The sequence below is a fragment of the Diabrotica virgifera genome, chromosome 1, assembly GCF_917563875.1.
Source record: "Diabrotica virgifera virgifera chromosome 1, PGI_DIABVI_V3a".
NCBI lineage: Eukaryota > Metazoa > Arthropoda > Insecta > Coleoptera > Chrysomelidae > Diabrotica > Diabrotica virgifera.
Genome location: NC_065443.1, coordinates 61,564,968 through 61,580,063, shown reverse-complemented (window position 1 = coordinate 61,580,063; position 15,096 = coordinate 61,564,968). Strand labels below are relative to the sequence as shown.

The 15,096-nt window shown below is 30.9% G+C and overlaps 1 protein-coding gene across 1 annotated transcript in view; it reads right to left on the bottom strand.

Moving 5' to 3' along the window:
* Positions 1–15,096, bottom strand: part of LOC114331278 (Krueppel homolog 2) — a 78,676-nt gene extending 63,580 nt beyond the window's left edge. Inside the window, exon 1 of the mRNA XM_028280794.2 lies at positions 14,709–15,096. Coding sequence (XP_028136595.1) covers positions 14,709–14,863 — 155 coding nt within the window. The 5' untranslated portion in view covers positions 14,864–15,096. The remainder of the gene's footprint in view (positions 1–14,708) is intronic.

The following is a 15,096-nucleotide window of genomic DNA, read 5'->3' as shown; positions in this document are numbered from 1 at the left end:
ACAATACAAAAAAATGTTTTGTTTTGCGAAAAATCGCTGTATGTGATTCCTCAAGTTCTTTGTTTATAACAATCTTATCGACATCCGGATCGACTGTTACCCAAAAAATTCGTGTTCTACGGGTCAAAATACATAAAAAAAACTTGGGTAAGTCCATCTGAATTAAGGAGGCCGTGGTACCCCCCTGGCGACAGGACTAATACCGCTAACAAGGTATTCGTTATTGGTGTTATTAGAGAGTTTTTAAGTCCCTTATTTCAGCAACGTTAAAAGTTATACGCTATTCTGCTCATGCGCATTAACTAAAAAATAACGTACCTATTACTTTATTAGCGGATAAGGTATCCCCTTATTTAGGTAGAAATAAGGTTCACGTTATTAAGAGGAAACAGTAGCGATCAACAGGTGGCGAAAACGCGTTCCAAGTTTGCGGCTGTAATTTTGAATATTTTTTCGAGATATTTGGCACACGTATTCGTAATATAATAAAGAATGGCGGTACAGAGCCCAATTTGAAAAATATATTAATATGTGAAAATTATTCTGTAATTAAATACAATATTAAAAAACGAGCCTGTACCGCGATTAAGAAGAACAAAAAAGTACACTTTCTTCAAATAAACTTTTTTATCCGATGCCTAGATTTTGTGTCATTTTGGAACTACCAATGAAATAAAAAATTTTAGTGTTCAACATTGTGTTTTCAACAACATTCAGAACAACAAACACACTGAGATCTATTCTATCTAAAACTAAACCTAACAATGAACAAGAAAGAACAAAGAATTGCATTTATAAAATACCTTGTAAATGCGAACAGTTTTATTTAGGTGAAACATCAAGACCATTAAACGTTAGAATAAGTGAACATCAGTCTTATATTTAAAATAGAGAATTTGATAAATCTCAAATATGTCAACACGCATAGAATAATGAACATAGAGTTCAGTGGAACGATTCAAGTATAGTCCTGAAAGAATCAGATAGTAAAAAGAGAAAAATCAAAGAAGCGGCTCTAATTATGCTAAATGAAACCAATTGTGTCGCAAATTCCTCGGTAGAATGCAGTAGGATGTGGTTACCCATACTGAAAGAGGAAGTCAATAGAAAGAAAATACCACGATTAGTAAATCAATAACATATCGAGTTAGTACAAATTTTATATTTTAGTATTACTGATTGTATATCTATGTATTATTAATATTTTTTTGTGAGACCAAATACTTACGATGTCGGGATAGTATCACGAGGTTTTTCCTGGTTTTCCCTCGTGATTTACTATGGAATCTCTAACGCGAGAATTTTACTGTCATCGTTGCATTTGATTGTCTTTTTAAAGACAGATCACATGCTATGATTTTTTTTTGTGACGGATATTCTTGAGTTGGGATTACTTTCATGTAATCGAATGAACTATCTTTTACTAAAGTCGTCCCAGGAACGCAGCTCATAAATATTGGCGATATCATTTTAAAGTCTTCTACTTTAAAATGTATAATATACGTCTGAATTGCCAATATAAATAGACCAGGGCGCATCTGTAAAAATATTAGTACATTTGGACGTTGAGAGGTGACTCAAATTTTTTGCAGAAATTGCTTGAAAATAACTCAAATAATAATATTTGAGTTATCCTCCCTCTCAAAAAGGTCCGGAACATTGTTTAAATAATCAAAATGTCAAAAATGAAGGAAAAATTCGATTTTTGTCTTCGTTTTTTGGTTATAACTTTAAGAGTATTCACTTCCGAGAAAAGTTGTATTAACATAAAAGTTGTGTAATTAAATTTCCTACAATATAAAGTTGGTTGAAAATTTAAAAAATAGTCACCCTTGTTGCAAAATAGCAATAATTGGGAAAAAACTATACAAAAACACGTATTCGCATTTTACGTTTTTCAACCATTTGTGCTAAACTTAGGACCTTCAAATTTCACGCAAAAAAACTATATAGTACAGTTAAACAATACTGTAAATTTCATTAAGATAGGTTCAATAGATTTTGCAAAATAAATTTTGCAATCCAGCTTTCGCAAAAAAAATTCATTTTTTCAAACTGTTACAGGACTGAAAATAAAGCAGATAGCAAGTTGAAATTTTTTTGCTTATAGAAGTGTACTGTACCTTTCATTTGCAATTTGCAAAACTAAAATAGATCAACCACCACGGCGTCAGGAATTTTTTTAAATAAACATTAATTATTGGTGTTGCGCGCAGGACACCGGATAGTTTGCTCTGATTGGGCATTCCAATGACCTTTGATAATTATTGACACATTTTAATTTTTATTACATTTCGATATAAATAAATAAATTTGTTTATTGCAAAATAAAAACACATACTCTATCCTTTGAAATAACACTTTTTTAGCAAAAACTTTCGTTGTTCATATATTTTAACTTAAGAATAAAAGTTTATTATTTTTAAACATATGCAATTGTTTAAACAATATTTCACAAACAATAATAAAATTAGTTTGATTTTTGTGGAATTAAAATATTAAAATACAACAAAATATAGAGTAAGAAAATAATATATTAGATGAAGATTGGAAGAAATTTTGGTGGAAATCAACTTCATGTGAATCGAACACCTCTGTCCTGCGCGTAGCACCAATAATTAATGTTTATTTAAAAAATTCCTGACGCCGTGGTAGTTAATCGATTTTAATTTTGCAAATTGCAAATGAAAGGTACAGTACACTTATATACGCAAAAAAAATTCAACTTGCTATCTGCTTTATTTTCAGTCCTGTAACATTTTGAAAAAATGAATTGTTTTTGCGAAAGCTGGATTGCAAAATTTATTTTGCAAAATCTCTTGAACCGATCTTAATGAAATTTACAGTGTTGTTTTACTGTATCATAAAGTTTTTCTGGGTGAAATATGAAGGTCATAAGTGTAGCATAAACGGTTGAAAAACGTAAAATGCGAATACTTGTTTTTGTATGGTTTTTTTCGCAATTATTGCTATTTTGCAACAAGGGTGATTATTTTTTCAACTTTTAACTCATTCTATATTGTAGGATATTTAATTACGCAACTTTTATATCAGTACATCTTTTCTGGCAAATGAACACTTTTAAAGTTATAATCAAAAAACGAAGAAAAGAATCGAATTTTTCCTTCATTTTTTGACATTTTAATTATTTAAACAATGTTCCGGACCTTTTTGAGAGGGAGGATAACTCAAATATTATTATTTGAGTTATTTTCAAGCAATTTCTGCAAAAAAATTTGAGTCACCTCTCAACGTCCATCTCAAAACAGATGGGCCCTGGACTAAAATGAGTCAGATTAAATAAATTATTAGAAGAATTTTTTTACTTAGCAACAACATTTTTGTTTATTTTAGTAGTATTTTGTATTTTGACAACGAAACCCGATTTGGGCTTTCAACGTTAATAAAATTATTTTGTATTTTGACAACGAAACCCGATTTGGGCTTTCAACGTTAATAAAATTATTTTTTCAATTTAATTGTGGCTTATTTCCCATCTAAATAGTTAATCATATGGGTAATGGTCTGAATTTTTTTTAAAGAAAAAAACGTGATATTTCAAATTACAAATCATTTTTGAATTCCACGTTGAATTTACGACAAAAAATCTTTCTTGTACTTTTTTTCATATGAGGCGCCGTTTTTATGCAGAAAATAAAACATCTTAACGTTTACAAAGTATTTGAAGTAAGTTTATATGCGTATGGAAACTACCACGAGTACTTTGTAAGGGTTAAGATGTTTTATTTATTTCTATAAAAACGGCGCCTCATATGAAAAAAAATGCACGATATAGTTTTTATCGCAAATTATACGAGGAATTCAAAAATAATTTTTTAATTGGAAATATCTGTGGCATAGGTACTATATTTTCCATAAAAAATTCAGACCATTACCCATACGCACGTTAATGATGAATATACATTTCTTCTGTCACCAGTGAAGGAGGTTATTTTGAACATTTTTTGTAGCTTTGCACCTAGTTAAAATCTTATTAGTAATATTTTCTTATATCACTAATCTTATAATGTACATAAATTATTGTATGTCAAAAAATGCACAATAACTACCTCTTAAAACCCACCAATTTTCATTTTTATAGCTCAATCGGTCTTAGAGCAATACATAAATAGGCAGTTTGAAATAAAAATCTCAACACCCCGTATCGCGGAAACGAAGCATTTGCGGACATAAATTTATAGAGCAAACTGTCATTATTTTTTCATGTAAAATTACGCCTTAAACTTTGTCATACTTATTTACTAACACCCTGTATATGATACGCAATTGTGTCATATTTTACATAATATTTACTGCGTCAATTAAATAGATAATGTTTAAATGATTTAGATGTTAAATTGTAATATGTTGTGCATTAAATGACATACCCTAAATAAATAAATAAATACTCGTCGATGTTTTGCTAAACAACTATTGCTAGAGTTTGTACTATTAATTAAATTTTTAATAATACATAAGCACATATTATAGTAGGAACAATAAAAGCAATTATGTATGGATTTTATTTGTAGGAGCAGCTACTGAAATTTAATGAGAATAAAAATTTGTTACAATAACACAGTATCAAAAATAACTGTTTACTGTGGTAACAGTACAAGTAATAACTATGCTATTAGTATGATACAATTGATCCAAAAAATGGCATAACGCAGACATCCAAAGTGAAAATTATCCTCCAACACCAAATTTTTCTATATGGTCCGTCCACAAAATGTTCAGAAAAAAGTCACACCATTTTGAGCGTCGGGTTTGGGGGGAGGGGGGGAAAATTGGTAAATTCGTAGTTTTTTACGATTTTCGTCAATATTTCTAAAACTACGCGGTTTAGCATGAATAACCTTCTATACAAAAATGTTCTACATCAAATTTGAAATAAAAAGGTCCTACGCATAATCCTTCTGAATTGAGCGGTTCCAAAGTTACGGAGGTAGTATAATATAATTGGTCCAAAAAAAGACCTAACCCAGACATCCAAAGTAAAAGTTTTCCTCCAACACCAAATTGTTCTACATGGTCCACATATTGTTCAGTAAAAAGTTACACTATTTTGAGCGTCCAGTTTGGGGGGAGATGGGGGAGAAGTCGGTAAATTAGTAGTTTTTTAACGTTTTTCGTCAATATTTCTAAAACTATGCTTTAGCGTAAACAATGATCTATACAAAAATGTTCTCATAAAATTTAAAACAAAAAAGGTCCTAAACATAATTGTTATAAAATCTTAGGTTCCAGAGTTACGGAGGGTGAAATGTGGAGGTTTTCGATACTTTTTATATTTTTTGGGCAACTGATGATGATTTTAGGTGGTGAGGTTGACGTTTCTTCAAGACAAGGGCTTATCACTAACATACCATCGGCCACTGATATAGCAAATTTTATTTACAAAACACAATCCTGTTAAAAAAATGTCTTTTATCAGAAATAATATTATAAATTGCCCAAAAAATATAAAAAGTATCGAGAACCTCCACACCCTCCATAACGCTGGAACCTTTGATTTTATAACAATTATGTATAGGCCCTTATATTTGTTTTAAATATTATGTAGAACATTTTTGTATAGAACATTGTTTACGTTAAAACATAGTTTTAGAAATATTGACGAAAAACGTAAAAAAACTACTTTTCCCCATCTTCCCCCCCCCCCCCCCCTCAAACCGGACGCTCAAAATGGTGTAACTTTTTACTGAACAATATACAATATGTGGACCATATAGAACAATTTGGTGTTGAAAGAAAACTTTCACTTTGAATGTCTGGGTTAGGCCTTTTTTGGACCAATTATACTATACTACCTCCGTAACTTTGGAACCGCTCATTTTAGAAGGCTTATGTATAGGACCTTTTTTATTTCAAATTTAATGTAGAACATTTTTGTATAGAAGGTTGTTCATGCTAAACCGCATAGTTTTAGAAATATTGACGAAAAAGGTAAAAAACTATGAATTTACCGATTTCTCCCCCCTCTTCCTCCCAAACCCGACGCTCAAAATTACATTATATCAATAATCACGATAAGTTCCAGCAGCACACCTTGGGCTTAATTTTTTATTTAACAAAATCTGAAAAAAATCAAAAGTTTTTGCTTTTTGCTCCCACATTTCCACCTATAACTCCGGAGATATTGCTGTTACAAAAAAAATATAGAAGGAAAAAGTTTCATTTTTCAATTTTACATAATATTTGACTGCTAGAAATTGACTTGATGTCAATTGTTTAAAAAATAGCAATAATTGGAGAAGAAGCAATAAATGAAGAGCAAAGAAATAATAGAAGGTGCTTTGACATTGAAAAATCAAGAAATAGTTAAGATTCCAAATTTTCTCCTAACCTCAATAACTTAAAAAACTGAAATATGTATTCTTTTGTCATTCTAAAATACAAATAAAAAAATTAAGATTTTATTTTGCTGCTCCTCATTAAAGAATTATTTTTAATGATAAAATCTATTGTCTACATAACAGTTTTTACTACCTTCAAGATTTATTTTTACTATCTATTTTTAACTATATACTCGTCATTCATTTAAAGACATCAAAAATGTCCTGGCACTAATAAAACATTTAAGTATAATACATTGTAGATTTGTAACCATAAATCTAAAGTCAATTTAATGGTGAATAATATTGTCAAGATCAAATGCCAGCATGTGTGTTTGGAATGAAACTACCTACTTAGTTGTAATTTTTTATCAATCAGAAACATGATCATGAAAAAGTCAGAAAACCCAAAAATTTATTGTTTAATAAGTCTAAGCAGATTTTAATGTTCACAGATGATGTAAACTTGGTGGGAAGAGACATCACAGAACTTTATGTGGAGCTTGAAGAAAATGCAAAAGAAATAGAGCTAGTCGTCAATGTAGATAAAAACTGAAGCCCTAATGCAAGCATTAAACAATGACTTATTATAATCAAGTATATTCAAATGGGAAATAAGCCACAATTTTACCTAAAAATGATTTTATTAACGTTTCGACGCCCAAGTCGGGTGTCGTTGTCAAAATACAAAATAATACTAAATAAACAAAAATGTTGTTGCTTAGTAAAAAATTCTTCTAATAATTTATTTGATCTGACTCATTTATATCGGCAATTCAGACACGTATTATACATTTTAAAGTAGACGACTTTAAAATGATATTGCCAATATTGATGAGTTGCGTTCCTGGGACGACTTTACTAAAAGATAGTTCATTCGATTACATGAAATCAATCCCAACTCAAGAATATCCGCCACAAAAAATCATAGCATGTGATCTGTCTTTAAAAAGACAACCAAATGCAACGGTGGCACTGAAATTCTCGCGTTAGAGATTCCATAGTAAATCACGAGGGAAAACCAGGAAAAACCTCGTGATACTATCCCGACATCGTAAGTATTTGGGTTTAAATTTAGTTTACTCTCAAAACTAATACCAAATTCTGACTTGATATTTTAAATTTTAAATAATACTAAAATACTAAATGTACTAACTCGATATGTTACTGATTTACTAATTATGGCATTTTCTTTCTATTGACTTCCTCCTTTAATATGGGTAACCACATCCTACTGCATTCTACCGAGGAATTTGCGACACAATTGGTTTCATTTAGCATAATTAGAGCCGCTTCTTTGATTTTTCTCTTTTTACTATCTGCTTCTTTTAGGACTATACTTGAATCTCTCCACTGAACTCTAATAAAATCATTTTTAGGTAAAATTGTGGCTTATTTCCCATTTGAATATACTTGATTATAAAAATGCCACAAGAAAATAGCTTCAGAACAATGACTTATTAGTCATTGTTTCGTATACAATCTTATCCTAAAAATGTAATACTTTACTTTGTTTGTGGAAATTTGTTTATAATTATGTACTTTTTTGTATTAGATGGGTTTTTTATATAAACAAGACGATGAGGTCCTCAAAGTTCGAGAGCAAACTCTTAAAATGGAATTGAGGATATGGGTATAGGGTAGGTGGGGGCAAAGGTACGCATTTTCTAAATTTTCATCTCTAGTGAATCTCCTAATGCTTGAATTGGCACAGAGTATAGATGAAAGTGAAATTGATACATTTTGTAATCATATTAGGCAAATGGAAATTCTTCAATATTATTTTTGTAGTGTTGATAACTTTTTGAAAAAAAAAATGTAAATGCGTACCTTTGCCCCACCCAATGGGGCAAAAGTATGCATGTGGGTACTTTTGCGGATTTGAGACATTTTGTAATTGAGACAAAATTAGCTGATAGAATATCAAGCTCAACTTGATATTCACTTTGAAGATTGACTTGAAACATGCATTTGCCAAGTCTACCTCACTGGGGGGCAAAGGTACGCACTGCGAACGTTTGCCCCATTTTAACGTTCGCAGTGCGTACCTTTGCCCCATTTGTGTGAGTACTTTTGCCCCATCCTGCAATAATATATCTAACCTCAATATGAAACTATGCACATATGAACTTCAAACTGTCATGTAGAAGAAGACGTCTAACAATAAACTTTCAACATGCCTAACCAATAATAATCTGAGTTTGAAAGATTAAGAATTAGAATCAATCAATTTTTAAGAAAAATTTGATCAAAAGGTACAAAAATAATTTTTATCTCATTTTTGTTGTTGTGTTCGCCCTGATTGCGCCAAAGTTTCTCATCCAATGCTATTGAGTAGTACAAACATATGCCACAAGATGTTGTCGCCAACATATAAGAAGTTACTGAAAAATGTAAGTGCGTACCTTTGCCCCGTGAGTACTTTTGCCCCCACCTACCATATTCTTTGTTATATGTCAGGGGTGGCCAAACTGTGGCTCGCGAACCACATGTGGCTCTTTGAAGGATTATTTGTGCCTCTCAATAAATGGATCTGATTTACTTTTAATTTTTGTTTTTCAGAATGTCTTAAATTACTGACAACAAATATAAAAGACTAAGTGTAACATCAGGACTTGGACAAGGTGACCCCTTGTTGGACCCCACTGTTGCTATTCAATTTGGCCTTAAATTATGTAATAAGTAAAATATCATCTGAGCTGGCAGGAGGATTTGCAAATCGAGGATCAAAACTATTGTTGTCATTTGCTGATGATATAGTTGCAGTCACTCAATCTACACAAGAGACGTGAGTTGTTTTCACAACTCGAGGAGAAAACAAGTAGTCTGCGCCTTCAAATAATTGGTAAAAAAAGAGTTTAAATATATGGCGGTAATCACACATGACAACTACATCTGAGGCCTATAGAATCAACACCTCCTAGATCCATGTGTTGAAATTTTGTCAGAGGCTAAAAGAACATTAAAAATGTAAATTTTCCAAAAAGTATCCGGTATTTTTCAATCAAAGGGGCATCAATAAATATCATAAAATGGCACACTAATTTGTGTAATTTTTCTGCATGCCCCTTACATCTTCAGAAATTTGTACTTAGTTTGGATTTAGCAGAACGAAATATTTAGGATTTAGCAGGTTTTGATTCTGATGAGCTCATCTAAAAAGAGGTCTCAGCAAGGATAGTTACGTGGAATAGAACATTACATTCCCTACCAACATGATTAAGATCTAAGCAGCTAAAAATCATTAAGACTGTATAACTAATTATTCACTAAGATAAGATGGGCAGTTCATGTGGTAAATCAGAGGAAGACAGAGTGTTAAAGAATGTGTTTTTTGAAAGACGATAGAAGATAAGATGGCAGTCCCAGAAAAAGATGGAAGGATGATGAAGAATCAAAGTATCCTGAATTAGCAAAGGCTGCTTGTAGAATTATTTGAATATTTGAAACAAAGATGTTAATCATTTTATCTCACTTTAAAATTAGTGAAATCCAAACAGTGTGAGAAAAATTTAATACCTTCTGTACCCTTTTTAGATAATTGTTTAATTGCGCCTCTCGAAACATTTCAAATTTTGAAAAATGGCTCGGACTATCAAAGAGCTTGGCCACCCCTGTTATATGTGTTCCCCTTTTATTTTTTTTTGTGATATTTATATTCAAGTTACATATTATTTTTATGATTTTAGTTGCCTTCTTTAGTGTTAGTTTCCTTCTCTCTCAGGTTAGATCTATTATTTTTAAAACATGCATTAGATCTATTATGTATAACATTCAGTCAGAGCAAGTAATTGAGGGTTAAATTGCAAAACCTCATAAGTTGATTTTTGGTTCGTTATGACTTTTATACTTTGTTGGTTTATAATTTTACATATCTTTTAAACTTCGAAAGCTGGTAAGTCAATATTAAAATTTAATGGTACTAGTTAAGTTTTAATATTCACTTACAAACTTTCGTAGTTTAAAAGATATGTAAAATTATAAAGCAACAAAGTATAAAAGTCATAACGAAGGGGGCATTCAAGTATTACATAACGCGATTTTTGACCCCCTCCCCCCTATATAACGCACTGTAATGGGGTGTTCAAGTAGTACGTAACGCAATTTTTGAAAAATTTTTACCCCCCTCCCCCCAACCTGCGTTACGCAATACTAACGGCCCGAACCAAAAATCAACTTACGAGGTTTTGCAGTTTAATATGTTGTATCATGCTTTGCATGTTGTATCATTATGTTCAGAATCTAGGATGTAAGTTAAAAAATTTAAGTAAAGAAATGAGTAGTGATTTTTTTTGTGGCAAAGTGAAATTTTCTTATTTAAATATTGTTGGTGATGTGAGAATACTTCCTATCTGCTGTATCATGAGTTTTTTAGGAGACGAAAAACCTTTATTAGGGTTACCTCCTGTTTTCATACATTTTTTTGACTTGATATATAAAATATCAAAATTTTATTTTATAACTCAAGTCAAAAAGCATATATGAAAACAGGAGTTAACCCTAAAGAGGGTTTTTCTTCTTTCCTACAAAACTCATGTTACAGCAGATAGGAGATATTGTGTTATGTCACTGACATATATAAATATGTCAGTGACATGCATGAAATTGGTCTTTAACACATTCACTGCATTATGAGACAAATAGACCTCATATTACACTAACGGTTGGCAATATAGGTAGGTCTAATTGCTGCTTTATAGATTCTTGCTTTTGTGTCTTGTCTGAGGTGTTTGTTCTTCCAGATTGTGTCATTAAGAGATCCTGCCGCTTTACTTGCTTTTAAGCTTTTTTGTGGTACTTCTACCTCAACATCTTTGTAACTAGTTATATCTGTTCCCAGATATCTAAACCTTGCTTCCTGAGTTATTATTTTCCATCAATTTCGATTTTACATTGTAGTGGGTATTTAGATGTTGTCATACATTTTTATTTTTTATTTATTTATTTTCAACGGGCTACTGCCCAATAAGATTACAAGTTTATAAGTCCAATATACAAAATACATGTGTCAATAATAATTAAAATACAATAAAATAGTAATAATAAAACAATAATACAATAAAATATAAATATCACAAACTTAATCACACAAATCAGATTTATATATCACATTAATGACTATCTATCCAACAACTACTCAAACAAACATACGTCTGAGGCCAGAGATGAATTCAGACTTCGGTGCAAAGAAATCTAAATCAGGGTGAATATTTGCCCATCTTAGTGCTCGAGATAAAAAGTTGTTATATGCATAGTTGGTTCTATGGATAGGAACATAGAATGTTTGATTTAATCGAGTTCTACGGAGAGGTACATGGAGACCGACCTGCTCAAGTAGTTGAGGACACAAAACTGTTGAATTAATTATGCCATAGAGCATCCTTGCATCCTAAATTACTCGTCGGCCACGCAATGAGAGAATACCCAATTGGGTTTCAATTTGATAATAATTTAACTGATTTAACTCAAAAGGTATACCCAGTTTATATGCTATATACCTTAAGAACTTGTGTTGGACTGTCTCAATTTTTGTTATGTAAATATTGTAAGATGGAGACCAAACACAAGAACAATATTCTAGATGAGGTCTAACTAAAGAACAATATAGTAATTTAATTGCTTCAATATTCTGAAAGTCTCTAGTGCATCTTTTTATAAAACCAAGCATTTGTAAAGATTTGGAAATTTTTGACGTATAATGTGATTCAAATAAAAGTTTACAGTCTAAATTAATTCCCAAATCACGAATTTCAGTAACCCAGTCAACAGGAATTTTCTGTATATTATAATTATATTCTATTGGGTCTCTCGATTATCCAAAAGAAATAGCATGACACTTAGATTCATTTGGTTTTCTCTGCTATCATATTGTATTTCTTGGCTGTTGTATTGAAGATGTGTGTTAATCTTTGGAGATCGTCTTCTGTCTCGGCGATTAATGCAGCGTCGTCTGCATAACATAATATTTGGATTTCTTTGTTCCCCATTCTGTAATCATGACCTTTGCGTACTGCTTGTATTATTTTGTCCATATTAAAGAGCAGTGGGCTTAACAAGTCACCTTGTCTAACTTCGCTTTGTACTGGTATAAACTGTGTTAGTTTTCCATTTATCTTTGCCTGTATTTGATTATGGAAGTGAATGTGTTAATTGAAATCTCAATCAGAAATAAATTAATGAAGATATTCAAATAAATAAGTCTTTGATTAAAAGACCTACCCTATAATGAGAAAATCAATATCAGTACTTATGCTTTAGTATTTTACCCAATGTTTAAATTATCTAATAATGATAATTTTATCATTAAAAACTTATTTATACAAAGATTATACAGTAAGAGCCACCATACTAGACACATAGGAACATTGAGCTATTACAGTCCTGGACCCTTTACTTGTTACAATGTTTATTTTTATGTCAAGTGATGTTTAGAATATCAGAAAATGTATAGAAACTGAATATTAACATAGAAAGTTGACAAAAAATAGATCAGCTGTATTAAATACAGCTGATCTAATTTTGACGTTTACAATTGTCATTTTGTTAAAGTTGTAAACGGTTAAAGGTGTAACAGTTTTAAAGTATTGTACTATTCTTGGTGTTTAAATAAATTTATTTTAAAATAGAGAAATAATACTATTAACCAATGTATTTTTTGTATCAAAAAACAGTTATTTTGAATAGTTTCTTGACAGCAACATGACAGGGATGAAAGTCACAACTGAGAACAGACCGGATTAGCCCATAAGCATAGCAATTAGGTACCTTGCCATGTGTCTAGTATGGTGGCTCTTACTGTATAGGAAATTTTAAAGATATAACAGTATAGGTAACCAAATTCTCATTTTGTTAGTCAATCGCAATAAACATGATACATGTGACCCTCTAACCAACCCGTTAAATAGGTCCCTAGTAGGTACACTTCGCATCATATAAAACTGGTACACTTTTTTTTCCAATGTAAACCTGTGTTCAAACTGACAATTATTGTTCGTAAATCACTTTGTTGTTGCCATCACAGATAACGGAATTGCACTAAATCTAAATACAAAAAAATAACGTTTAAATATCGAATTGTAATACATATTTAAATTACACACTTGTTCACTGTAAAAGTTATTCATTTTGTATTAATTGCAAATTAAATTTTTAATTTTTCCAGTGTGTTTTATTTATTCTACACAACTTAATGCAGTTTTGTCCTACAATTTACGAGAAACCAATCACACCTCTCGATTTGACATTAAACATAATAATTTAAAGTCATGTCAAGATTTATTATCTATCACTATTTTTGAATTGAAATATTTTCATAAATTATAATAAAACACGAATCAATGTATGGATACTTAATTGAGATGACGAAAAATTACAATCGTTTTAGTTTTTGGTATATTAAAAAATGCGGTCTGTCACACAGTCCCGTTTTTACCTAGTTTGATATAATATTTTCGTTGAATTGGCAACGTTGCCATAGAAATTAGAATGACACTTGTAACAAGATCAACTTACACAACTTGAAAAACACGATTTTCGGTTATAAGAGTTGTACCAGTTTTTTTTGACGTGAAGTGTACAACAACCTACTCACTTTTTTATAAAAAAAAGTTGAATTACTGGTACGGTTTAAAAGGGACACCGGACACATCTTATAGAAAATATGTCACTCAAATAAAATAAAATTTACATGAATACATTGGTCTTGAAATTACACTAATTCCGTATCCCCAACTCTGTATTTTGAATAATAAGAGCGTAAATTGATACAAATAAATCTAAAATCAAAAGGAAATATAGGTGTGTGAATGAGAGAAAAAAGATATTTTAATGTGGTACTCCATAAATCATTCTGAGGGATTAAGGCAGAGGCTTGCTCTATCTTATCTTATTGTTATTGACAATAAAGTAGGTATAGATCAGTGGTACCTAATTTGGTCAGTGGTACTTCCTCTAATCCTCTTAAATTATGCTGAGTAAACCTTTGTGAATAGCCACTAAAATAATATTATTTGTGAATGACAGTTTTATGAACTTCAAAAATGTGATTTCACTAAACTTTAATTACAATTAACGCCGTTAATATTGATAATTGAGAATTGGCGCAAGGATATGAAATTATTTTAGTTTCGAGACCAATCTATTCATGTAAATTTTATTTCATTTGAGTGACATTATATTTTCCATAAGATGTGTGCGGTGTCCTTTACGAAAATTAGTATGGTACCCAAGGAAATGTATTGGTAAATCATTAAAATTCTAGTATATTCAGTTAATAACATATTTTGATAATTTAAAAGCGCCTGAGGGTGTATATATTATAAAATTCAATACATATAATAAAATGAAGAGAGAAAGCGAAAAGGTACTTACCCAAAAATTGGAATGAAGTAAGCTATGGAGCAGAGAATGCCTATGACCCTAATTAACCATAGGCCGCAATTTATTTTGTGCGATATTATATGAGCCTTTAATGCTTCATAATTTAAACTTCTAGGTAGTCCAGTAGGATTTGTGGGGTCACTCATTTTTAATTACACTTTATTAACTAACTGACCAAACTATATTAAAACAATGAGTCTATTAAAGAAATTTAAGTAAGTGATGGCTAGTTCTAAAACTATACACTTTCTAATCACATTAATTAAATATTCCGACTCCAATAATTATAAAATGTACTGCCAACAAAACGAATCAACTCCTCGAGACAAAACAAGAACTTGATGAACTTGTCCGAATCATCCAATTTGACATGGAAAGG